At 37.4% G+C, this 26,787-nt stretch overlaps 1 protein-coding gene across 8 annotated transcripts in view; it reads right to left on the bottom strand.

The window, feature by feature from the left end:
* The window catches only part of LOC130252166 (uncharacterized), a 306,913-nt gene that overhangs the window by 217,875 nt on the left and 62,251 nt on the right, over positions 1-26,787 (bottom strand). For 6 of the 8 annotated variants that reach the window (XR_008840312.1, XR_008840311.1, XR_008840309.1 and 3 more), the window contains exons 1-2: positions 9,990-10,285; positions 1,084-1,142 (exon numbers count right to left, since the gene is read on the bottom strand). Coding sequence is in view for 2 of the 8 variants with exons in the window: in XM_056489452.1 (XP_056345427.1) it covers positions 1,084-1,142; positions 9,990-10,242 (312 nt within the window). In the remaining 6 variants the exon portion in view is untranslated. Of the gene's footprint in view, positions 1-1,083; positions 1,143-9,989; positions 10,286-26,787 lie in introns of those variants that run through there. The other 2 variants (XR_008840314.1, XM_056489461.1) reach the window with 2 other exon arrangements.

Genomic DNA, 26,787 nt, shown 5'->3' with positions numbered 1-26,787 from the left:
CAGTGATGTTTGAACTGAAGATGTTCTCAATGTATATTTTAGTTCAAAAGACCTGTTCATAAACTTTTCATTATGGCTTGACATCCTTCTGAGATCACATATCTACATCACCTGGAAGGATGAGCAGAATCCACCATAAAAATGGGTCATTCTTACATCATTCCCTCTTCCTGAAGGAAAAGTGAAGGTATCAAGTAATGTTTAGTATGAACCTAACCAAAATGATTTGAAGTGGAGAATGCAAACCTTTGTGAATAACCATGAATTCAGAATTCATCCTTGGCTTGAAAGGAGAAACTGAATGAGTCATTGTTGAAGGGGACAGAGTAAACACAGAGTAAACACAGGCATTCATCATTTAACATAAAGTGCCAGCATAGAAAGTTTAGCACAACCCTGTGATGTTCAAAGGGACAGTGAAGTTGAAGTGACAGACAAGTGCTTTTTCCTCCAACTGCAGGATCAGTAATAATCCCACAGTTACATTTAGAGAATTCTGTGTATTTTGAAAAGGATAGGGGAGAAATAGAGGTGAAGGAAGAGACACAAATACTGAATATTGTAAAACAGGTGTTGCAGCAAAAGTCTTAAGAGATCTCAGATGTGTTTTGCTGACTTAAACAGATATGTAGCAGTCATTACATGAACACAAATACCACCTATAAATGCCAGCAGAAAACAATGGAAAAATGGCTCAAAGCTGAAGCTGGTCAAATTTAAATCCAGTAAAATGCACAAATTTTGATTCTTTGTTTCATGAAATAACCACTTTTGCTATAAAGATAAATAGTGGATTAAATAAAAATAATTTCCGACTTCAAAGAAGAAATGCAAGGGAGAAACAGCACAAAATGTGAAGATTTGAGAATTAAAACTACATGGTCCAATGGCCTATTCTGATTTGAACCCCAGCCCTGTGCTGTGAGGAGAAGCACCATGTGTGAGGTCCTCAGGAGCCATCTGAAATGCAGAGGGAGCAAACTCTGACTGTCCTGGGAAAACCACCATGGGATGGAGAGCAGCTGCACTGCCCTCAGGGTCTGTCATGGGACACAAACTCTGGGGAATGGTCTCAGGGCTTACCTGCAGCTTGTGGAGCAGCAAACACAGCCCTGCTGGGAGGTGGAAGGGCAGCTGTACACCTGGAAGAGACACAGCACATGAGAACAGGGATGCAGGACTCCTGCTGCAAGCTAGCTGAGTTTCACCTGGTATTTCAAAAGGAAGCCTGTTTCAAATAAAGACATGGTGCTATGTCCCAGAACTACACAATATAAAGATAAATAAGAGCAAGCTTTTCTTTTCTTTTTTTTTTTTTTTTTTTTTAATGAGACTTGATGAACTTTTACAAAATAACAAATTTAAGGGAATTGTCATGCTCCAGTAGCTGAAACAACCAAGTAACATGGTGCAACATCTTCTGTCTTGCAGGCCCCATAACCTTTCAGCACATCAAAGTGGGGGCACTGCATTCTTGCTGGATGCACATTTAGTTGTGTGCTGAGCTTTGCATGCAAATAAATTCACAATTTGATTACTTTTACAAAATAACCAACACAATTTTTAGACTGAATTTTAGCACCTGAAAATTCTTTTTTTCTCTGCGTGGATTGTTAGAAAACATGTAGAATGAATTCATGCACAAAACCTATATTTTTTTTCTCATCTTCATAGCAAACACAAAGATGTGCTTAGCAGAATACATGGGGAAAGTATTAATCTACAATCACGTGTCTAGTACAATAAATACAATACTAAGGGAAAACACATGTAGCAGAACCACTATGCTGGCAAAAGATATTTAGCTTACACAGTAAGAAATCCTCTGAGCTGTTTGTAATCAACAGATCATATTTAATGCCTTCCTTCCATTAACATGGAGTTTTTCAAGAAGTGGGATGAGTTAGAAAATTCTTGTTACACTCAGAGAAAGCACAGGATTTTTAAATGAGGAGCCCTTCAGCTTCTGAGAGCTCAATTAGTATTAATTACAAGTTTAAAGAAGAACCACAACATATTCACATTGATAGTATAGGCATATCTACAGCATAATTACTGTCACTTCAATAAGTGCAGTCATGCATGCACATGCCCTTCTAGGATCAAATGGTGGCACATCCAGCCCAAGCCCCTGCTATCAGAGGTGACTGTGCTTCACATTCCCTTTCAGAGATGTATCATTTCCCACCTTGCAAACAGTTAGAAGTGCATGAAAAAACAAAACCTGACCACTTTATTGAGAGTTTCCTCCAGAACACGACTGGCTGGAAATATTCTAACTTCTGCCAATTATTTCTGTCCCAGCATTGCTCTTCAGATTAGATTGCTCTCCTTCACTCACAATTGTCCTGTTCCCACTGTGTACCTTTTCTCTTGGCTTTTATTTTTTTGAAGAGAAATAAAGCTGTTAGTATCCTTACAATACCCTTTCCCTTCCCACCATTTGTTTTAGTCCCATTTCTCTCTCTGTTTGCTACACCTAAGTTCATGCTTCCTACACCTGGGCACTCTGAATGCTTGGCACAATTCCTGGGGAGGTTACTGTGGTGCCTCACATGAAAGCATTGCTAATTTTATTTCATTATCTGAAAGGTCCAACTTGTTACTGTTTTAAATTGCATAAACCTTGCTCATGGACATATCAGAACACTGGAGTTGCAGTTATTTTGGATGAAATTCCTCTTACCTAGTTTTAAGCAGCATCTCTGAGCTTCAGGTCCTTTAGAATCAGAGACACTTCACAGCATGATTCATCTGATCTATTTTTAGAGATTCTGACTGGATGAAATCTGTTGTGCCCTAGAAATACTCTTCTGACCATGCCTAAACAAATATCTCAGTTGGAGAGAGCTAGACTGAATCAACTGAAGAGCTTATTTTGTGGTTTATTAATATAGTCAGCTCCCTCATTTCCTTTAAAAAGATCTTGAGATACCAGATAACAGCAGAAGCAGTCATAACCATGTACATAACTAAGTTTTCAGACTTCATCTTGTTTCCATTCCCTACAGTCTCTCAGATGTGAAGTTTTCTGTGGATTATTCATTGCTGATACTTTTAAATTACATATTGAAAATGGCTTTTCTAGTACACTTTTAAAACCCACAGTAACTAGAGGTAGCAAAATTTCCCCTCAGAAATCAAGTGCTTATGCAATGATTTAACAGAATTACAGTTTGACTATTCTACAGTTTGATATCCTAGACTAGCACATGAGAAAGAAGAACAGGTATTTTAAAATATGCTGAATTTTGATCAATCACAAATGAAAGGATGTAGACTTGGAGAATTTGGCAGAATGCTTTTTGCCATCTCTACTGAACCTCATTAACAAAACGAAGCACAAAAATTTATTTCTACAATCTTCTCCAATGGAATGAATACAGAATTTTTCTGCACAAAGAACAGATTAAAATCAGAAGGAATTTGATACTTTCCCTCACCTCTAGAGGCAAATCAAGGTAGTTACTGTACTATAGGATCTCACAGTGGATTATTATTTAAAAATTGATTGTTGAATCTTAAGAATTTACCTGACATCCTCCAAGTATAAGTTATAAAAGAAAAAAAAGTGTAACCACTATACCAGTTTTTCTTTGTTTTGTAAAGGAAGTGCTAGTACAGATAAATAGGTTTCACAGATAAAGAGGTTTTGCAGCAAGTAACAGGCTGGACTGAATATCTCAGGGGTTTCATTTGTCCAGTACAAAGTCATGAAGGTTTTCTTCACATCTCACCAATCCTGCTTACATACAAGCATCTGAACAATTTTTGATCTGACACACTTGCTAAGACAAAATTCTTTATGAGAGGGGATAACTAAGGAAATTTTAATGAAAATCACTCCATGAAATTACAAAATATTTAGAAGATTGCTGAACACAAGTACAAACAATTCAAAGCAATGTTATGATGAGCACTTGTTATCCTACTTGGTGCTCAGAAACCAAAAATCAGAATAACTCTTAGAAGGGCAAACACTGAACAACTTCATTCTTTGAACCACAATACTAAAATGATTAAATTCCAGATAGTTCAGGTTCATGGACAAATTCACGGACAGGATGTCCATAAATAGATACTCAAGGGTACAGGTAGGATGTCCCTTCTAGCATCAGACATCCAAAAATGATGATGCCAAGGGACTATGAGGGAAATGGATTACCACTCAGACCCAAAATCCCAGTCACAGAAGGTTCAAAGAGATGTCATTTCACAGAAATATTAAACACATTTTTCAGAATGTAATTTCTGATACTTCTTAAATGTCAGCCTAACAACCATCATGCCCCTCAGAAACCTAAAATCATCAGATTTTTCATTCTTTATGAAAATTCTATTTTCTTCAGCCAGAACTCTCATAAACATATCCTCGACAGTGGCATTATTAAGAATATATGCTGATGTTTCTGAAGTTTGTCTTTTCTGAAATGACTGGTCTCATTTTGCAGTCTGCTATGTATTCTTTCATATACTGCTAAACACAAACTTTGGATGATTGCTCTAGTTTGCAAAGTACCCTATTTTCAAGTCTAAATGTAATTCTTGTCAGTAATGTATAACTTACAGAGCTCTTCAATATATACAAATACAAGCAAATTTCCTCCCCTGATTCTGAAATGGGATGCAGTCATTCTACCAAAGGCATATTTTTGGCATGTAATAAAAAATAGACAATTTTTCTCCCTTAAAACTTCCTCTTTCATTATTAACTCTTTGTTAGGGAAGGGGAAAATCAAATATGAAACAAAAAATTTAAAAGGAAGAGGCAAATGCTGAGAAAAAGGCACTTTAAATAAAGATAATCATTGTGATGATCTTCTGAAAATATTAGGCAAAAGCAACCATATTTTTTACTTGTTTTCCATTGTTTTCTATTTATTTTCTATTGTTTTCTATATTAATGCATCTTCATGCAAATCATATTTTGGGCTGCATCCAAAGCAGCATGGCAAGCTGATGACTCTTGCCCTGTAGTCCACTCTCATGAGACCCCAACTGGAATTTTGTGTCCAGCTCTGTGGCTCTCAGAAAAGCACAGATATGGATTTGTTGGAGAGAGCCCAGAGGAGGCCACAAAAATGATCAGAGGGCTGGAACAACTCTCCTGTGAAGACAAGAGGAAGAATTGCAATTTTCAGGCTGGAGGAGAGAAGGCTTGAGAGAAACTTTCAATATCTGAGGAGGTTTAGAAAACTGGAAGTGACTTTTTACAAGGGCTTGTAGCAATAAGATGGGGGGGGGGGGGATTAATTTAAGCTAAAATACATATAAATTAAACACTAGGAAGAAATTCTTGACTCTGGGGGTGGTGGGACACGGCCACACGTTGCCCAGAGCAGCTCTGGATGCTCCCTCCCTGACAATGTCCAAGGCCAGGGCAGATGGGACACTGAGCAACTCAGCCCAGTGTCCCTGCTCATGGCAGGGGCTTGGAACGAGATCATCTTGACCCTGAGATGGGCTCAGTTGGTCAGAACAAGGTGTTAATAATGCCAAGGCTGTGAGTTTGATGCCTGTATGGACCATTCACTTTAGGGGTGGACTTGGTGATCCTTGTGGGTCCCATCCAACTCAGAATATTCTGTAAGTTTGTGATCTTTCAATCCCCTCCAACTAAAACTATTCTGCAATCTATGGCTGTTTGGCATGACCAGCTCTTAGCAATAAATATTTTTGCCCTGAGATGATACCTCTTGTGATAGTGATTTTAACTTAGCCAGGTTCTACACAAGAACAAAGCTATTATTGCTGCTGTTCTGCATGTCTGTTAAAAAGTTACCAGAAATCTCAGGTTATCTTGGACTAACATTATTTCTGTAATGTTAAAGATTCCCTTTCTGAGACCAGGATATAAAGGGACTTCTACTTATCAATAACAGAGGCTCAGAAAATGAAGGCCCTGAAAAGAACCTCATACACCTGAAATGCTCCTGGAATCAACAAACTTCCCTTTCAAAACATTACAGAACTATGACACTGAGAGAGAAAATGTGACTTTCTGATCATTTGAGAGTTCATCTTGCATCTGTTATTTCTATTAAATTCATTTTGAAGGAGACTTGAATAAGGGGCAATAACTTAATCAGACTTTCTGAGGCTTTTTGTAGTGGGGATTATAGACCAAGAAGAATACTCAGGAGCCAGAGAGATTTAATTTGTTTTGTATCCTAAATCAAAGTGAATGCAGTTAGTCATTCCCAAGTTCATAACAAAGCAAATCCATGTACAGGACCAAAAGCAAATAACTTTTGCTGACATCACTGATCTATCAGGGCTCTTGATTTTAAGGAGGAAAGTCTAGAGGTTTTCACAGGCTACCAAAATTCAAACACCACAGTTTTAAGCTTTAGTGATTCTTTGCTTCATAGGCTTCTTCAAGTCCTTGGTCTTAGCAAGTCCACAGTCAGGTTTGAGTATTCTGTGTCATTAAGGTAATGTAGAAAAGGATTATCTGAAGAACAAGATCAAAGGATTTTTGGTGGGGATTAACCTGGCAGAGCTTTTAGAAACATGGATTAAAAGGAACCTTTTCCTAAAATTTCAGTCAATTGTAATTCATCTTGTACCACCAGACTAAAACCTGGGGTTTCATTTAGTTTTCACTACTTTTGTTTTATCCAGTAGATTATTAGGATGTGCAACATCATAAACTACTGTCCTTGAAATGATGATTTACAACATTGTTGCATATCATAAAAAAGTACAGTGTCAAAATTGCCAAAAGCCAGAGTGCAAACTGCTTAAAGAAGGTCCCAAAGTGCAGAATTCTCATCTCCACTGAACAAGATCATGGCCTCTTTGTCCTGGTTTGGCATATGACAGCTGAAACTTCTTTCTTTTTTTTAAATTCAAGTGAGCAATTCAGTCTAAAACTCCCATAAAATAAACTGGTGACACAGCAAACCTTGCCTAGAGCAAACCATGAAAAAATCTTTGTTTATCTCTCTTGTGGGGGAAAAAAAAAATAATTCTGGGGATAGCAGAGGCATGAACTGTGCTGCTTATGAAAAAATTGTGCCTGATAATCCTTTCTGTGCAAACCATTCAGGAGGCATCTTCCTTATTAAAGAAAACCCCAACCAACAAACTCTACTTCTCTCTGTTTTCTGCCTTGGTTCAGAGAAGCTAAATTGGCTTCTATACCACAATAGAGGCTACAAAACAGTGGTGCTTCTTGAGGCACTTAAAGGTATTTAAGAAGGGGAATAAGATGTTTAGATTATTTACTCTATTTAAAGGAATGGCCCAAAAGGGAAAAGAGAAATGTCTGGCTCTTGGTTACCACTGGCTGAAATGGAGTAAGAGGCCTCAAACTGGCAGCCTGAACTTCCATTTGAATGAACCAGGTGAAAAGTTGGCACATGGCTCAAGCAACTGCCCAAAGGTTTTGCAGTACCTGTGTCAACAACAGGAAGGACAGGACCATGTGTTCTTTGGGGCAAGCCATCAGCTCATGGTGAAAACCACCCTACTACAACACCAAGGGAAATAAAACTAAATGGTTTCACAATCATGTTTCCATTGCTCACAGAGATGCAACTTCTCCCTTCAACACCAAGTATTACACATCTTTCATTGCAGTGCTCCACCCTCAGCTCCTTACAGGAGAAGACTTACTATTTCAAGAAATGAGCATGAATATAATTAAGATCAGATCCTCTCCTTGGTAAACTGTGCAGATAGCTGTGAATCTAGAAATTATTTTCTTATCAATTATATTAAAATGGACAAGAAAGTCTTCCACTTAAAAAACCCTTCCTTCCAGTAGCAAATATTTTTCTTTAAAAAAAAAAAGTTAAAACAGACTGTTTCATTAGCACGAGAATAATTTTAAGCAGTGTTTGAATACCAAATGCAACAGCACTGTCTTTTGCACAGTTTGTGCCATACACGTGACGATTATTTAATATTTTAATTTATCATTGCAAGGTATAAAAATTGAGAGAATTTCACATAGCCTAAATAAACCTGAAGACACAACATTTCCACATACTGTATGAATTTGTAAAGTGCAGTGAGTATATGAAGATGTTTGCCATCATTAACATGCATCTGTAGTTAAGCAGGAAGTGTCTTATTACAAATATCAAATGTCTTATTACAACTAACAGTCTACACAAAAGAACAGCAAAAAGATTTTTCTCTTAGACTAATGAGACTAGTTAATGGGCATTCTGCAGAAAAGGTACAGCTTGCAAGCAGGTCAAAGTCCAGCTGAAAACTGAATTAATATGCATGGTAAAAAATATCCAGAATGAATCCAATTAATCCAGATCATGACCATTTTAAGATAATCAGCTACCTATTTTTTTATGGTTAATATTTAATTGTTTATATGGAATATTTGTATTTCTTATGCATGTTTATTTTTTCCTATGCAATTTTTGGGGTTCTCTTCTTGGACAATTTTGGCCCATAAATGCCCAGGGTAGGCCAAAAACTTTTTTAAAAAAAGCCTGTTGTTATTTGAGGGCAACTTACAGTCAGTTCACATACATCCTTTCATTTCAAATACACAGACTTCAGTCTGAAGTTAAACTGTCCTAAAGATCAAGAAAAGTTCAGAATACACCCTGAGAAAATATCGCCCTTTATACACTCATAAATATTAATTACATTTATAGGATAGCAATACAAATTCTTCCAAGTACCACTGGTCCCTACAGTTATTAAACAGCAGGAAAAAATACAGATAGAAATTATGTGAGTAATTATTAGTGTCTTTGGAACTTTAAACTCTGTCCCACTGTTCACCAGATATTTCCCTCCCACTGTTGTTGTCATCCTCCCCGTCCCAATTTTAACAGGAATAGTTGGAATAAAATTAACCTCACACTGATAATAAGAAGACAAATGCTGTAGCTTGTAATAATACAGACCACCATGGAGTATGTAACAGAAGCTATTAAAGCAAAGTCTTTAACAATAAAATTCTAATAAAATAGTAAGCCATCAAAATTTACAAACAACCACAAACAGTTAAAATGTCACAGAAGAGATATAATAAACACAATTCAAAAACCAGGCACACCTATGTCATGGCAAATACACCGCACATTTTAATTTTTCAGGAGGAAATGTAACACGTAGCAGCTAAGGGAATAACAAAGCAAAAAGAAACAAAGTACAAACATAATGATTCTCAAAGGTTAGTGGTTACACCACAGGCGTATAGTCACTGATCACGTTTTTACTACCTATGCCTGCTGATAATTCTATTTTCTTTCCCTCTGAAAAGGGCAGGATTATTACATTTTGATTTTGTGTGCATTTTTAGTTGTCTTTTCTAGAAGAGCATATCTCGAAAATTAGCATTGCAGAGCCCAGAAATGAAGAAAAAAAGAACTGGCAAAATATTACAACAAAAAAGTTACTGCATAGAAACAGAAATTCGTTACTTTCATACTCTGTCAAGCTAATAATAATAATATGCATTTGGAAACAAAAGCAAAATCTTATTTTAAATGGCACTTGCTAAAGCTACGTTAACAAAAGGATTTGTGGCCCTGTCACGAAAAAACATTGACCCTTGACCTTTTTTCAGTTTAGAGAAGGAGAATAGTCAGAATCTTGTGTATCAAACAAATGTTTGTTTTGTATAAACCTCCTCCCAGTTTTCTTATTTTGCTGCAAAAGCAGAGAGGGAAAAATAAAAAAATAAAATTTAAAAAAAAAAAAAAATAAAAAAAAAAGAAAAAAAAAAAAAAGAAGAGAAGAAGAAAGTGCCCCGAACTAAAGGCTCGATTCAGAAACAGTGCAAGGCTGCTTCTAAACAGTCATGTGACTTTTTTTTTGCTAACAGCCATGTGCTCGCGTATCATTTTACTCTGAAATAACTCTGCGGATTTCAGCTCAACCTGCCTTTGCTTATAATGCATGACATAGCCTGTGAGGGAGCCTGAGAACTGTCCCTCTTCAAAAGCAAGGTTCCCATGCTTGGCCTGTAACCATGGAAGCAGATGCCTTTTTTGCTTACCCCTGCTTACCTCTTTGCAGCCACGAGCTGCTCCCTATTGTTAAAAGGGGTACGCCTTGATTTTTCTTCGTCGTGACTGAACTTGCCTCTTCTTCAAAGGGCACGATGATGCAGGTCATTGGTCTAGACTGTTTGCACGGTCCAGAGAACAGCCTTGATGTAACCCTTGCTCCGTCTGTGCCACACCGCCAGCCGTGCGACTGCAGACTGTAGGGGGACATCGGAGATCTGTATTTGAAAAGAAGTCCGTCCGATTTTGCCATTGTGCCTTTTCAGTCATCGATCGAATGAATATCGAACCTTCTGTCGTTGCATGTGTGAAATAGATAGCTTAGCAAGCACTTTTGTGCCCAAACCTGTGCACTGGGCCAAACTCTCTTCCTTTATTCACGAGTATTATTGGTTTTTGTAGTATAGTAATTTCTTAGGAACTTTAATAACAGTGTTTTAATGTTAGACCAGCCTCACAGCAGAATCTCTTTGTTTTAACCTGCTTGATTTAGCACTTAATTTTATTTTTTTTTAAGGTGCTTTCTCTTTTAATCTTTCCCAGTTTAACATCAGCCCTCTTAAAGTGCAAGGGAGGCTGATTTGGAATCAGTATGAACAGTCCAGAATCGTGAGGGGTTTCAAACCAAGATACTGACTGGAGGTTTGCTGCCAAAAGGCTTTAAAAATAATACAGGAGAAAAACAAATGTGAACTTGGAAAGCTCCAAAATTAATTCAAAAAGTAAAAATATATAGTAAAAAAAATTGTTTTTTGCTTGTTTGTTAAATACAAAAAAGTGGATAGTCTTAAAGAAAAGACAGATATTCTAGTAGATAGAATAACCTGAGAGTGGTGACTATAACCCTAAAAGACTTTATATTCTTTTTTCCCCTTGATATAGAAAGACAAATAATTCAGAAAACTAAAATCTGATAGTATGGATTTTGCTCTTCGATACTAGTACAAAAACATTCTTGATCCTTACTGATCAACTTTTTTTTTTTAATATGCATTTTATTTTAAAGAGGAAACAGTTAAATGTCTACACCGCTGCAAGAAATTATGAAAATCATGCTAAACCACTGAGAAAATGTAGCTGAAATGTTCAGTCAAAGAGTTCAACAGAACTCCAGGAATTTCAGGGAGGAGTGAAGAAAAAGATTCTCTTATATCTCCGAATTTAAAAAAACAAACAGAACTGTAGCTAACGTGGAAAATGTCAGTCGGTAAGCAAGTTTTTACTCTTCTTTTAATGGAATGGCAAAATCTCTGGTCATTGCTTGTCAAAAAAACAATAATCTAGTGAAAGCCATCAGCACCTACTCCTTGTACAATATGCCAGCCTCTAGTCTGTGCTAACAAAATCTGGATTGCATCAAAAAGGGCTTATATATTCTTCAGGGTGCTGCTAACCCAGGGTTGTCTGCAGATGACATCAGTATATATATTTTTGCGATACCACTATCTCATACTTCAAGGCATACCTATTTTCTCTAATTGCCGCAGGCAAAGGGGAGGTGCACTAAAGAATAAAGAAGGTTATTGTGACAGATGAAACATAATTCACAATGAGTACTCTTTTCATCCAGCCTTAAGTAGCAGAGGATTACTCCAAGCTGAATTTTAGGGGAGTACGTATGATCTGATTTAATAATATGAGGACAGGCCACAAGCTGAAAGGCAATATAAACCAATTATGTTTTTGCTGATTGTTTGTGGGGTTTTGTTGTTGGGGTTTCCCCCCACGCACACTCTTTCTCTTTTCTGGAAATAGAAGAAATATTAACTTGAAGAGGGTCTGAAGAAACATGGGGAAAAGTAAGAAATGCCGAGAAATAAAAGTTGGGATTTTCTGGAATGGATATTGACAAATGCTTATTCTATGTTTCTGCTTCATGACACTTTAATGAAATAAGATCATGCTTTTCTTCAGTAATTATGCGCTGTGAAAGTAGGTAAACTAATTTTGATACACTTACTGAACTTGCCTTCCTTCTGAGAAATTCATACTTGAATCTTCTAAAAATGCTGTGTGATGTCAAGTTTAGACGTAGATAACTATTATAGTAAAATAGTTTTCTGCTAAGTGTGTGTACATTGCTTTTCTGAGTCACTGTTTTAATATTTAAATAGTAAATGGGCAAGCTTGCATGAGTATTTTATGTTTGTTTCCTTATAGCATGCTTAGGAAAAAAAATGCTTAGCATAAATTACTGTATTGGATTCTAAAAGGCTTTTTATAGTTATATCTTTTATATCTATATCTTTTTATAGCTTCAGTTTTCATAAAACAACTCTTTCTGTATGATCTAAAATTGCTTTCAGAATGTCTGGACTTTTTAGCAAGTTAAACTGGAGAAACTGCTAAGGTGCTTGGCAAAAAAAGAAATAAACAATGTCTCATTTTGTCTATAGAAATGTTAATTTAGATTAATTACTTTTTTTAAGTAATAGGCAACTTTTAAAAATCCATTTTAATGTAATTTTATTAAAGTATTCATTGATCTTCTCAAAGAACACCTCTATAAATTTTGTATCATTTAGTATGCAAAATAAAACTATTTTTAAATAAGGGTTCTTAATGTGTTCTTTGAGTGTTCATCTTTTTTTGAAAAAGTACAGACAAAAAAATCCTCAAACAACTATGAGTTAAATGTTTGTTTTCATATATTTTGAAATTTAAAATTTTTTAATTACACAAAATCTGCTTTTTAGCAGATCAGCTAATATATCTGTGCTTCTAATTGAAAACTAATTATTACTAGGGGTGAGTTTGTATCTTTGAGATTTTGGACTGAAATACAAAATAAAGATTAATTGGAACAGGCTTTCTGTTATTCGGTGCTGCTACATGTCAGACCAGCTAAGATGATTTAACAACTTAACATCTAATGTTCCATAAACAAACAGCCATATTATTATATTTTTATAAACCAGAAAAGAACAGTGCTGTTTTGTCTTCCTAGAGGCTGTTACTGAGTTATTCTCTTACATAACACAATTTCATGTCATTCTTAAAAGCAAACATAAACCAGTGTAAGAATTTCATAAACACCATAAGCAATTAGGTGGATTTTTGTGAATAAGCAGTATGCATTAAGCACACAGCAGTACTGTATTTTAAAGAAAGAATAAGCAGTCAGAAAATGGATAAAATGCAGTAAGAAAGCTGCTAGATTGAAAGCATACATTTTCATATTTTAGTTCGCGAGGGGAGCGGCAGCCAAAAGACCATTCTAACCACCTGACAAACAGCAACAAACAACAGCTCTCGAGTCAAAATATTTATTAGGGTGTCATGTCAATGTACAGGCTAGCATATGTGCCAAGGAGAAATTATTCTATTATCTTCAGCTGAGTGAACCAGCAACAATGAATGTACAGATTTGTAAATATACGGGGAACTGAGAACGTTCTTTCAAATCATACATCCATTTAATTTTCATTGATCATTAAAAAAATATATCAAAAAGTGTGAAGTACAAGTTACATTAATTCCCTGTGACAATTTTTATCCAAATATTATTGTTGCCCTGTCACTTTGCACTTGCAATCCCGGGTAAAGTCTCTTAGTAAGAAATATATACTTTAACATTTGTTTTAGGAGTCAAGTGGCGTTTTAGCTCTACTGAACGACATTAATTTAAGCAATATATATTTCATCAATGAACTTTCAAAACATGTATATTCTTAGGGGCATTCATATTGATTGACTTATTTTGTTCTCTCCAAAATTAGTTTGAAGGATAATTTATTACTGATATGGCTCATGAAACTTTCAGCAAAATTGCAGATGAAGGTTTTCTTTGGGAAAGTAGAGAAAAGAGAGCACAACAGATGACGTCTGTGTGCAACAAAAGAATCTCTTAAGATGAATAATGTTTTAATACTGAAACAAACTACGAGCACTCAGATAATTTACAAATACAAAAATAAATAGTATTACATATTATTTTAATTATTTTCTGCAAAACATACATCAGGCAGAATGAATATATATCAAATTCACCACATGGTTTTTAATTGTCAGTGTTGAGATTTTCTTAAAAGAGAAGAGGGAGGGGAAAATATCTCTTCCCCTCCCTTGCAAACAGCTTTGATTTTAAGGAAATCTAAGTGTGCAGGTACAGTTGTCTTATCCCACAGTCTGTAAAGCTTTAAAAGCCTAGGTCTGAAATTAAGATTTGTAATATTTTGGGAGCAACAAAGAATACACCAACTCAGGAGACAACACTGGGGATGTAAGAAATCACAGACTTTGATTCTATACGACAAGCTGGATAGGAGTCAAAGCTGCCACATGTGGTGTGAAAAAATGCCACCCCGGTGTGAACAAAGGGTTTAAAATGGAGTCAAGAAGCGTGCAAGCTCAATGTCTAAGCTTTTCCTGTGAATTGTACTGCCACAACCTGCAGGATATCAAGTGGGCTGGGAAGAATAGAGGCCTTTGGAAGCTACAATGGGGTAGCGGTGGCCGTCGGTGCGTTGGGGTTTCTATTGTTTTGCTCTTCTTGTTTGTGCGGCGCCACAATGCGCTGCTCTACTTCAGCGAGAAATTAAACCCTAAGCACCAAAAATAAAGTCACAAGATTCACCGAGGAACCGGTGAATGCAGCAACTTGGATCCTGCTTATTGTAGTCCTGGCTTACAGCTCAATGAGAGAATTTACCAGCTGGGCTGTGCGTTTTACTGGGGCCCGAACCGCAATCTCACACATGCAAAAAAGAAAAAAAAAAAAAAAGAGGAATAGATGTTGATCATAAATATCTCTATGACCTTTTACTGAGATAATCATTGCAATAATATAAACATTTGTTAGGTTTATTCAAATAGAAAGAATGCTGCGCCTTATTTCGGTTAACAGCTATCCTCCTTTTATTACAACATAAAGCTGTTAATCTGCATATTCAGTTCAGAAACAACTATCTTTTAGAAATCATCTATGATAGTGCATGTAGTAGCAACCTAAAATGTATGGGTCACACACTGACAAAACTGCTCATCAGAGAAGGTACTAAAAATCATAAATATTCTACCAAAATAAAGGAAAATGCCAAGTAGTTAAGGCAAAAGGAATAAAAAGAAAGGAAACAGTCAAATGTATTTTTCAAAAATCTGTGAACAGCAAAAAGTACCATTTCCTTGAAGAGAAAATAGATTACAGTTACTAGAATTCCTGAACAAAATGAATTCAAATCCAAGAAAGCACAAAAACAAAACCTGATAAACAGTTGATTTTCTAAGAATTAAAGAAACCTTCTGATTTCCTATATTGCATTTGCATTTTTTATTAAGGATTAGGTCAAAAGCCACTGATTTTTAGTTTATGAATGCAGGTCAAGACAAGAACATTTTTCTATTTACCCTGTGTAACTCTGTATAGAAATCAATCCGTTACTTTCATTACAACCACACAATCAATTCCATTTAAAGTACAATGCAACAGCCAAGTCCAAGGACAATATGGATCACTGAAAATCCTTCATACTATCCACAGAATTTATTCAGTTTGACTGGGATGATTTTTCTTCTCATTAGTATTCACCAAGCTTTCACAAACAAACTTATCCCAGCTTCACCTGTTTTTAGCCCAAAGCATAAAACAAAACAAAGAAAACACTAATTTACTGATACTATGCTGTTGTGTAAGAATTTCTCTTCAGTAAATAACACAAATTATCTCTTAAAGGACAGTTTTATGTGCCTAAGTCACAGTGAGCCACGAATATTCCTACAACTGCAATAAGACAGGACTGCATGCCACATAAACCATACAACATCCACACATGCAGACACATGTGATGAATGCAGATGATGTATTTAAGCACTCTGTCTTAAACAACTATTTTTTATCACCTTACAAATACTTGTAAACAGGCTCCTCTCATTTTTCTCTCCCTCATAATGCTCTTTTGAAGTTCCTAGGGGACACAAAGACAAGGTATTTAAAAACCGTAAAATATTATTCCCAAAGAATTTTCTGTGATCATTTGGACAGATGTAATTTAGCCATTTTTATAACAGTTTATAATTTCATAACATTTTCACATGTTTGTAAACGTTCATAATTTCTTTAACATTTCTAGTTCAACGTATTAAAATCTAGAGATACTATCAGATTTTAAAATAGGTAAAAAATCCAAACAGTACATTTATTTATGGTATTTTTTATTTATTTTAGTTATTCAGATTTATTTTGCTGGTTTCCTTTTGTTCCCAGCTTACTTCTTCCACTTAGTTTCTCTAGCATCTTTGTTGGGGTTTTAAAACATTATTTTATCTTTCTGTGTGCCTGAAACATAAGCCTGTCAAACAAATATTTTAAAAATAACAGAACGGATTGAAAAATGTCCTGTTCAGAGATTTCTGCACAATAAAATCTTATCTTGAATATTCTGAGCATTTGTTCCTTATTTGTTCTTTTATTGATCACTTTGTTCAACTACACGTCTCTCCCCCCAACAAGATATCAGAAAATGAAAAATGAATCTTGGAATATTCTCCAGAATGTGCAGCCCAATGCAGACTAACAATGCAGAGGCTGTGTTTCCATGTCTAACATTTCCTCAGCTTTGATAATTTGGGATATGCAATCTCTGGATGTTTCTTAGGGTGCCATCTCCTTTTTAACCCGATGTACGTTTTTAAGTCATTCTTAAATTGCTGTCCCTGCCTAGCAGCCATTCAATCAGCAGCCTCCTCTCCTGGGCAGAAGCCAGCCCTGCACACACAAACGAACATACGTGTGCATGTACAGGTGGGAATGTGCCTCTTCTGCCGTGTTATTTCAGCTGAGCCCCAAACTGCAGCTCTCGTGAACCATTTACATTTATCTCTGCCAAGCCTCACTGGATGCCAAATTTCTTACTCACATATAACAGCATGTAAATAAGGCAAAGGGCTCACAGCACTGTGAGGGGAGGAACTGTCCTGACAGACAGGCTTGCAGCTATCCCCATTGCAAACCTTAAACAAGCATACATAAACATCTTTTTCCTCTTGTTCAGCTGTGTTTACTTGCCACTGCTTCCCTCCCCTGGCTTCCACCAGCTCATTTTCCCCCACCTCCTGGACCTGTTTATTTTCTTTCTCCTGCCTATCTGCCAGCTGCACTGCTGAAGGATCCCCAAAATCAGCAGCCCCACATATCCTTGTCCCAGGGACACCCTGAGCACACGAGTGGGGTGCAGGACTGAACAGGTTAATTCTGTACGAGCAGAAAGAGGCACGACTCAGGCTTTGAGAACACGAACAGTTTGGAAGGATTGCATTAAATGTAAGATGTAATATCTGCAAGTGAGATAGCAGGGATACTGCTGGGAGAGAAAAATGCACTTTCCCAGAATGCTCTTAAGCTATTCAGACATTAAACAGCTGAAACGTGTGCGCTGCAGAGGTTAAGCTTGTCTGCTGAGAGCAGGACACCGAGCAGCCCTCGCCGCTCCCTCTGACTCCTGCGCCAGCCTGGGGAGCCGTGACACCAATTTCACCAGCAATCTGCCCCCAGGGGCTATTTGAGACTGTCCCAGACCCATCTGCAAAGCTGGCCCCAGAGAGCCAGCTCAGGTCTGTTTGACACGCTACAGAACGGCTGTGTAATCCAGTTCAGAGCACACAAACAAGCAAAATAAGAGATCTTCATTTATTATCAGCAGAAAACAATTCCAAGCTTTCCTGACTCAACTGTAGAGGTTAGCAAACAAGGCTTTGCCATGGCTAAGATGAACACTGGGCCAGCACAGTAACCACTCCCAAAATCAGCTCATCCCTCTCAGAGGCAGATTCTCCTGCCACCTCCCAAAACCAACTGGATCTAGGTGAGCCTCACAGGCCAGGTAACAAGACCAAATGGGCAAGAGGCAGAGGCACACGTGGGGAACACACAGTCTGACAGACCTCCAGGATGGAAAACTACCCACCAACATCTGCTCCAGAGCCACTGCCCCTGGGTGAAGCTGTCAGAGCGGTAAGAACAAACACCAGGGCCCCTGTCACCCTCAAGAACTTGGGGGTTACATCCTTAACTTTGTCCACCCATGGAAAAGATGCCTGGAAAAATCACTCAGGAAAAGTACGAGTTTAGGAAAAATATCACCACCCTCTTCTGCTACAACTGCTGCTGAGCATTTACTACCACGTGGGGTAGTAAAGTCAATTCAGTTTTTCCTGTGTGCAAGTGATGGAGTTCATCACTTCGTATAAATGATGGAGGTCAACACTTGGTGTAAGTGCCAAAATTATTCTGATTCCTTGTGACAATATGTTTAATTTATACTTCTTGCCAGTTCAACAGTAATATCTTTGATGCAAGGGTGCACTTCATCCGTCAGCCATACTGTGGTGCTTAAAAATGAGAGACAAAATGCAACATGAGAGTATTTTCTCCTTGGAAATAACTTTTCACTGCCTTCCATAATTTGTAAATCTCCTTCTGTGGGTTTATTTTTGTACCTTGATTCTATTTGAACATAGCTTATTATGATTTAATTTCCTTCTTTCTTTTTTTTTTTAAACAGAGGATGGAAAAGAAAAATAAATCTCTCATGCTCTCAGCATATAACAATTGATATAATAGACTGAAATGGCTCCTTCTAATCACTTGGGGATTTTTAAGTGCATTTTATTGACATGATAAGCCATTATGAGTCCTTCAGACTTGTTATGGTTTATCATATCAAGGATTATGGTTTTAAGTAATATTCCTAATATGCATTCACAGCATCCACTCCAACAGCTTTTTTAATCTCAATCAAATACCATTAAAGATACCTATGGTACCTATGTAAAAGTGGCTCTAGAAGAGTGTTTATATGCACTAGTGACCAAATAATGTCAGACTGGCTCAACTACCTTGCACCTCCTCCCATACACCCAGAATTCTCATTGCTCAGTACACGTGAGTATGAAGAGGTAACATCATTCAGCAGAATTATGGGGGACAAAAGTTTCTGGTGGTGTCATTTTTGCTATGGTTCCTTCATTCTTTTTTTCAAATTACTCAATAAAATGAGATCTCTCTTGCCAATCTCCAGTGGCTGCCTGAGCAGAACTTGAAACCTCTTGATACGTTCCAGCAAAATGGGAACTACCCCTGGTGTCTAGCACAACATTTGTTCTCAAAAAGAAGTAAAACTGAATGTCAAAACTCACCTGAGAGAGCAAAACTCTGACTGCGCAGAGCACAGCCATGCAGCTATCCTGAATGGCCACATAATTCACCTCTGCCTTCCCCAACCTGTGGTGCAGATTTATAGTCTGCCTCTTTATGCTTTTGGCACTGCAGACTACTGTTTTTTGCCATTTCATCTTCCTTTTATCATTACATTCTGACTTCTCCACAGCCCTAGGTCTCCTGCCCTTAGGAGAAGAAAGTGGAAAGCAGCCAAAAGAGAAATGTGCAAGGCAGAGGTGAGGCAGTCAAAATGAGTACGGCTGTCAAACAGGCCAGACCTTCCATGAGGAAAAGGCAGGGACTTCTGCATTAGGAGCAGCAAGAGAAAAAGCTGCTAGGAGGTTATAAACCACTTGGAACTTAAGTGTTATGGATATATGGCAATCACTCTAACTTTGAAAGGAAGAAGGTGCAGCTGCCTTAGGAGACTGAACTGGAGAAGAAGACAAAGCAAGTCCTTCCAAAACACAGTTCAAAAAATGGCAGCCTGGCACAGCAGGCACCACATCTGGCCTAAGAGCAGCCATTAAAACACCAGAGGCACAGCAGGATGCCCTCTTGCCATCTGGTGCTCTCCCATGCAACCCAAGGGCAAAAACCTTGGGAAGGAGTGCAAAAATAGCCCCAAAAGTGCAATGTTCTTGCAATCCAAAAGAATCTGGTATCTGCCACCTTGCACAGAGGCTAGACAGTATTAACCAGTAAATGTTGTATCATTTTGCCTCTTCAAGTAGAAGTACTCGGCGCACTTACCTCTATTTTGAACAAGCAAATTAAATATACATGAAAGATGAAGAGCACGTGTCATTAAACTAAATATACCAACACTGAAACAAAGATACTCATGTTGTAAAACTAAAGCATTTGGATCCAAATTGTACTCATAGTTATGGCCAGAAAGATGCATAATTCCCTAGTTATTTTTGGCAAAATAGCTGCAAAAATCAAAATAAGATTTTCACTGTTGTATGAAGTTGGCCCACTACTGAGATTAGGCTCAGAATGTGATTAGTACAGAATGTGGTGCCTCTCCTATAATGGATTTTGAGTTTATGATGCACTCTTAGAATCATTTCAATAAAACCAAAGGCTATCAAATGATTTCATAATCAATTAACACTACAGATTAATTCCCAGTCTGCTACATCCTTCAGTGCTGCTTGGCCACATAATTGATGTCTGATTTGCCATACCATAAAAACGGCCTTGTTTATTCTCATTCCATTACCAGTAACTAGCTCATTATTCTAATGCACTCTGAAGTATTTAAAAAAAAAATCCTTTCTATTCTACATCCATTAGTTATCCTTCCAGGTTAAAACCATGTTGAAATCATTACAGCCCTTTCTCTTTATGCATATCAAGTAACTCATTTGTTGCAGAATATGGTTCATTTTTCAGGAAAGCTTGTTGTGGTAAGACATGACCAGCAAGACTGACACATATAAATCCTTGAATAAAGTAAATAATTTTCATTTTATAACTTCCTGCTTTATTGGACAGCCCATCATGATAGAAGCAGTCCAAAAGTCTCTTCTAAGAAATAACTCTATTATCATATCCTTAACATCAATAACTTTATTAAAATACTCCAGAACAAAACCAGCAAGCAAGTGCAACTGAAACCTCCCAGAAAAAAATTTATAGCTCAATAGAAGAAATCCCCTTCACCACCCCCACCACAAGGATAAAAATTTTTACTTTTTTGCTTTACTTTTGTATTTGACAAAAAGTCATGTAGCACAGGTCAGTCATCAATGGTTTACCTAAGCAGGTAAAAATTGATTAAACAACTACAAATTTCTCCTCCACTTCTTATGGAAGCAATGGGAGATGGAGTTATTGAAAATAATTTAATGACCACTTAAAGTCAGAAAATATTTGGTTTTGAGTCCCTTAAACAGAGAACATGCAGTGAAGCATCTGAGTGCATATTTCTGCATTCATTCAGCCAAATCTGAATTCAGGCAGAAACCCACAAAGTCAGTATTATATAGTTATTATTAATGCAATATTCTGTCACTTAGTATTTACTTTCCAGGATGATTTGGTTTCCTAAAGATGCATTACTGTTCTTTGATTATATACACCCATTTCAAAACTCCATGCAAGGAGGGCATTATTTTTTTAGGAAATGAATTACTAATACTCATGTGATTACACTCAGTGATAAGATATTACATTCCTGGACCACAAATATTAAATTACATTTTAGCATGATAATCTAGAAGATTCCAACCCACATCTTTTTTATTCATAATTTTTGGACTTATATTGTGAGTCAAGATTTCATACATAAAATTAATCAAAAAAAAGAGAAATAATCTACAGGAGAAGCAAAATAGATAAACCCTCAGAAATCTCAGATGTAAATTTGCCTTTACCAGAGCAGGGGACCAGAGTTCTGATATCCATGCCATTTAGAGTACCTGATGATATCTGTATTTACATGCCACTATTATACTTATTGGAATATCCCCAAATTTTATTTCCTTGCAATGCAGAACTGAACCCCCTTCTTTTCTCAAGAAGTCAAATAAACAGTTTTCAGGACTGATTGCTACAGACCACCCATTTTTTAAGAAAGAGATTATTCATCCCATTTTTGTACATCTAAATATAACTATTTCAGGATTTTCTGGTTTGTCAAGAAAGAAAGTCAACCATCAATTTGACATAACCATCTAAAGCATACAGAGAAAGAGGAAGAAAGGCCTGAGGAGACTGAATCTTGGTACCTGTAATAATAGAAATTAATTGACCCAAGCTCTCCTTTATCTGGAAATGCTCAACAAAAGCTCTATTATCCCTGTAGTTGACCATTATAAATTTTACTATTAAACAGACTTAAATATTTATTTAATTTGAGGCAATTAATCTATTCTCATATATGTAAAGAAATAAACTTAGGACTACTTTCTGAGTTGTGCATATTAATTTTTTGCCCCTGCATAAAATAGAATCATGTATAGATAACATACTAAAGTGAAATGGTATTATAATAATGACCAGAAATGTTGACTATGATCCTGTAAACACATATTTGTATCCACAAGCACACCAATCTTATCCATCCATCTGTCTACCACTCCAAGATATTTGAAAGAAACCTAATGTACATAGTCTGAACAACATCTAAGTCAAGGAAGCACAAGGAACAAAACATGAAGTTTGGTTTGGTTCCATATTCTCATCTCTTTGAAAAGGCACAGTCCTTAGTACTTAGATTTTTTTTTTTCCACATTTCTTTGGAAGTATTTAGAATATACTTAGAGATATAAATAATTTTTCCAGTACAGGACTAAAATGTGAAGTTTTCAGTAGTGAGTGCCACAATGTGGCAGGGGCAGGACAGTCAAGGCATCAGGCCCAGCCAATACGGAAAGGGGGGTCAGCCTCTTCTCCCATATAACAAGCAACAAGATACAAGGAAATGACCTCTAATTGCACCAGGGAGTGTCTAGATTAGATATTAGAAAAAGTTTCTTCACAAAAAGAGTTATCATGTATTGGAACAGGCAGCCCAGGGAAGTGCTGGAGCCACCATCTCTGGACGTAATTAGATGTGCAGAAGTGGCACTGAAGGACATGGTACTGTGGTGGCCTTGGCAGTGCTGGGTTAATGGTTGGACTCAATGATCTTAAAGGTCTTTTCCAATCTAAGTATATGACAATATATCTGCATACCTATCTTAGCAGTTTGACAGCATCTTAGTTTTAAAAGCAGCTTAAATCTCAACTCTCAGCAATTTCAAGGAAAGTGTTCCAATTATGACATGAGTATTAAAAACAGAATCTCTTTTTTACTTTAATTTTCAGAAGATGATCTTGGATTCTTTGGATTTTGCTTGTAGCATAGCCAAACAGAAAAGAAGAAAAAGTAAAAGGTCATTGATTTTTTTTTTTCCCTCCACAGCTATGAAACTAACAAGAATAATTTATTTCATTTTGGCAAGATGACACTGTTCTGGAAATAAAATCTTCAAAACATAGTCTGAATTTCAAGAAAGCAAACCAGTGAAGAGCATGCCCACACACCTTACAACTGCAGAAGCTTCACACCAGTTTACAAAGCAGGCACATAGCACAGCGACAGAACCCAAGACAGAGTAGCCGAAAATTAAATTAAACAGAAAAAAAAAAAAATCTCTCTCTTATCTTCTCAGAGAAGCTTCTGACTAAACATCTAATTCTTGATAACAGCTAGGAAACAGCTGTATTATTTTTCCAGCATTTATCTTGAAATTCCTGCACAAAGATAATATTCTTTCCTTTCGGCGAGGCTTGGTGAGGTTCAGGTGCCCTTCTGCTCCTGTGAGCCTTATGGTGAGGAAGTTATGAAATATTTTAGGACACAGTGGTGCTGTTGGGAAAATGAAATGCAATTCTGTTGAGCAACAGCCATTAAGGTTGTCCACACTTTTATTCTTAAGTATTTGCTTTTCTGTGACTTAAGCAATTATAAAAGGCATGGATAAAACTTCCTGATAACTTTGGATACCACTTCAGAGATTTGTAATCGTTTTCTTTTATGCACAAAATCACCCTGTGTTCCTCAGGAATTGACATTACACAGCCTAAGAGAATGTAGCAGCTCAAGAAGATAAAGTGCAAAGAACTAAGCAGGGCTCATGCAAGAACATCATGTAATGTTCTGTAAAGACTGCATCAACCTGGGCAGTCCATTCCTGTGTTTAACAATTCTTTCCATGATTAAATTCTTCCTGATGTCCAACCTGAGCCTCCCTTGGGTGGAGCTTGAGGCTGTGTTCTCTTGCCCTTGCCTGGGAGAAGGAACCCCAAAAGCAAAGAGCTTCAAGAATTTCCATAAATGCATAAGCAGAAATACACATAATGATGTATATTCCAGGCATGCATCCTTCAAAGTTTTTAATTTCAATTAAGAAGATGGACCCTGTCAGTAAAATTCTCACCCATTATAGTAGAAACTAGTCTTTATTTACCTATAAATAACTTATCTTGTTTTCATATTTAGTGTCAGCATCTGACACTTGCTGGAAAATATGATTCAGATTTTGGAATCCCTAGTACTAGAAAAGAGCTGCCAAAAAAAAAAAAAAAAAAAAAAGCAGCAGACAACCTAAAAATGTCTATCCTGCCTTTTAATAGGAGGAGCATCTTTGATGCAGTTTCCAGAGTGGACACCACCTTTAATCAAAATAGCACCACAATACCATGTTTGTGGAAAAATCATAGAATATAGAAAAAGCACAGAATGCTGAGTTGGAAGGGATCCATCAGGACTATTGAGTCCAACTCTCAGCCCTGCAGTGGACATCCCAAAATTGCCACCATGTGCCTGAGAGTGTTGTCCAACACTTTGAGAGCATTGTCCAAACTCTGTCAGGTTTGGTATGTGACCACTTTCCCAGAAGTCTGTTCCAGTGCCCAACCACCTCCTTGGTGAAAAAGCTTATCCTGATATCCAGCCTAACTCAGCTTCAGGCTGTTCCCTTGGATCCCATTGCTGGTCATCACAGGGAAGATCAGGGTCTGTTTCTCATTTTCCCTCCATGTTGAAGACCACAATGAGCTCTCCCCTCAGTCTCCTCCAGGCTGCACAGACCAAATGCCCTCAGCCATTCCTCACAGGCTCCTCCTCAAGGCCCTTCACCACCCTCATGATTCTCCTTTGAACACTCTAATTTCTTAAAGTCTGTCTTATACTGTGGCACCCAAAAGTGCCCCCAGCACTCCAGGTGAGGCCATCCCAGCCCAGAGCAGAGCAGGACAATCCCCTCCCTTGCCCAGCTGGTGATGCTGTGCCTGATGCCCCCCAGGATACAGGTGGCTCTCCTGGCAGCCAGGGCAAGGCAGCCACACGTCCAACTGGCCATGGACCAGTTGGCCTGGACACCCAGGTCCCTTTCCACAGTGTTGGGAACTACCATTTTTCAGGAACTAGAGGTGTTCTATTAAAACTGAAATAAAAAGGCAAAATATTCCTACTAGAATATAAAGGTACAAAATGGGTACACTGATCACAGCTGTATTATCCACAATCACTATTAATGTCCACATGAGCTCCAAATGCCCCGGCCGTGTGCTGGGAGCCCAGAGCCCCCCGTGTGCTGGGCTGCAGCCAGAGCCCCGTGGGCAGCAGGGCAGGGAGGGGATTCTGCCCCTCTGCCCCTCTGCTGAGACCCCACCTGCAGGGCTGCATCCAGCTCTGGGCTCAGCACAGCAAGGACAGGGACCTGCTGGAGCCAGCCCAGAGCAGGCACCGAGGTGATCCCTTAGAGCTCCTTTACAGTGCCTGAAGGGAGCCTACAAAAAAGCTGGAGAGAGGGACTCTTTACAAAGGCGTATAGTGATAGAAGAGGAAGAGTAGATTTAAGTTAAAGTAGATAGATTTACATTAGATATTAAGAAGAAATTCTTTCTGTGAGGATGTTGAGGCACTGGAACAAGTTTCCCAGAGAAGCTGTGGATGCCCCATCCCTGGAAATGCTCAAGGCCAGGTGGGATGGGGCTCTGAGCAGCCTGGTCTAGGGGAAGGTGTCCCTGCCCATGCAGGAGATTGAAATGAGATGTTCTTTAAGGTCCTTTCCTACACAAACCATTCTGATTCTATGATGATTCAATGATTCCTAACATGACTTGCCCCACTACTTTTCTCTATTTCCAATAACCCAGAATTACAAAAACTGATTTTCAGAATTGCACATAAAAATCAGTAGGAAGAATTTAGCCAATTGTTCCAACCCAAAAACTGATGAACAGGAGGTATTTTTTTGTCTTCCTTATAACAAGTTAACATGACTATATTCTAGAATTGACTCAAAATCTTGGTAATCACCGTTACCATATCTAATCATTATTAGGACTAAATTAATAATGCATTCCATCTTTATTTATTGATTCTTTCCTAGATTAAACTAAGTTTACTCTTCTCTAGCATGTACTTCTTTTTATGTCTACCATCTGACATTTTCTGACAATCAGAATTACTATTTGTGTTAAATACTGAACTTCAGGTGGAATAGAAGCATAAACACCACTGATTCCTCTTCAGTTGGAACACTGTCTGTGAAAGACTGTCCAGTTTCTGATTAATGGGCAAGACTATTTAATACTGAAAAATCAAAAGGCAAGGCTAAACAAGGATATTATACTATCTTTAGTTTATAGGATAAAGTGCAATAAACAAAATGGTATTTATTTATTTTTCAACCTTCACAAAGAAATTGAATGAATGTTTGCCATACTCTGGAGCTACAGGTTTCAAATTCAAGCAGACTCTGAATAGTTCTCCTTTTTTCCTCACTTTAAGCATTCTAAATACCAAATAATGCAACAATACTTAGACACTTCTCTGTACATTGAAGTAAAAATTAAAGGTGAATTCCACATTGGAAAAAACATGATTGTCCACTCTGCCAACGTTTAAATATCCAGGAGTAAAATCCAGGAATCTGAGAATCCCAAAAATAATTCCAAAAAGCAATTTTTCTTAAACGATACTACCTTTATGCTGTAGACAACTACTTATAAATTCTTGCTACAGCTGATTTTAGTCAAAAAACATATCTGACTCAGATATTGACTTACTTTTTTCTGTTTTCAAGCAAGCTGTTTAAAGCTCTGCCTTGTGTTTTATATATTTAATTCTAATTCTTTAGA

This window comes from Oenanthe melanoleuca, chromosome 1, assembly GCF_029582105.1.
Source record: "Oenanthe melanoleuca isolate GR-GAL-2019-014 chromosome 1, OMel1.0, whole genome shotgun sequence".
Taxonomy (NCBI): domain Eukaryota; kingdom Metazoa; phylum Chordata; class Aves; order Passeriformes; family Muscicapidae; genus Oenanthe; species Oenanthe melanoleuca.
Note: the sequence above shows the minus strand (reverse complement) of the source record. Positions and strands in the feature narration are given on the sequence as shown.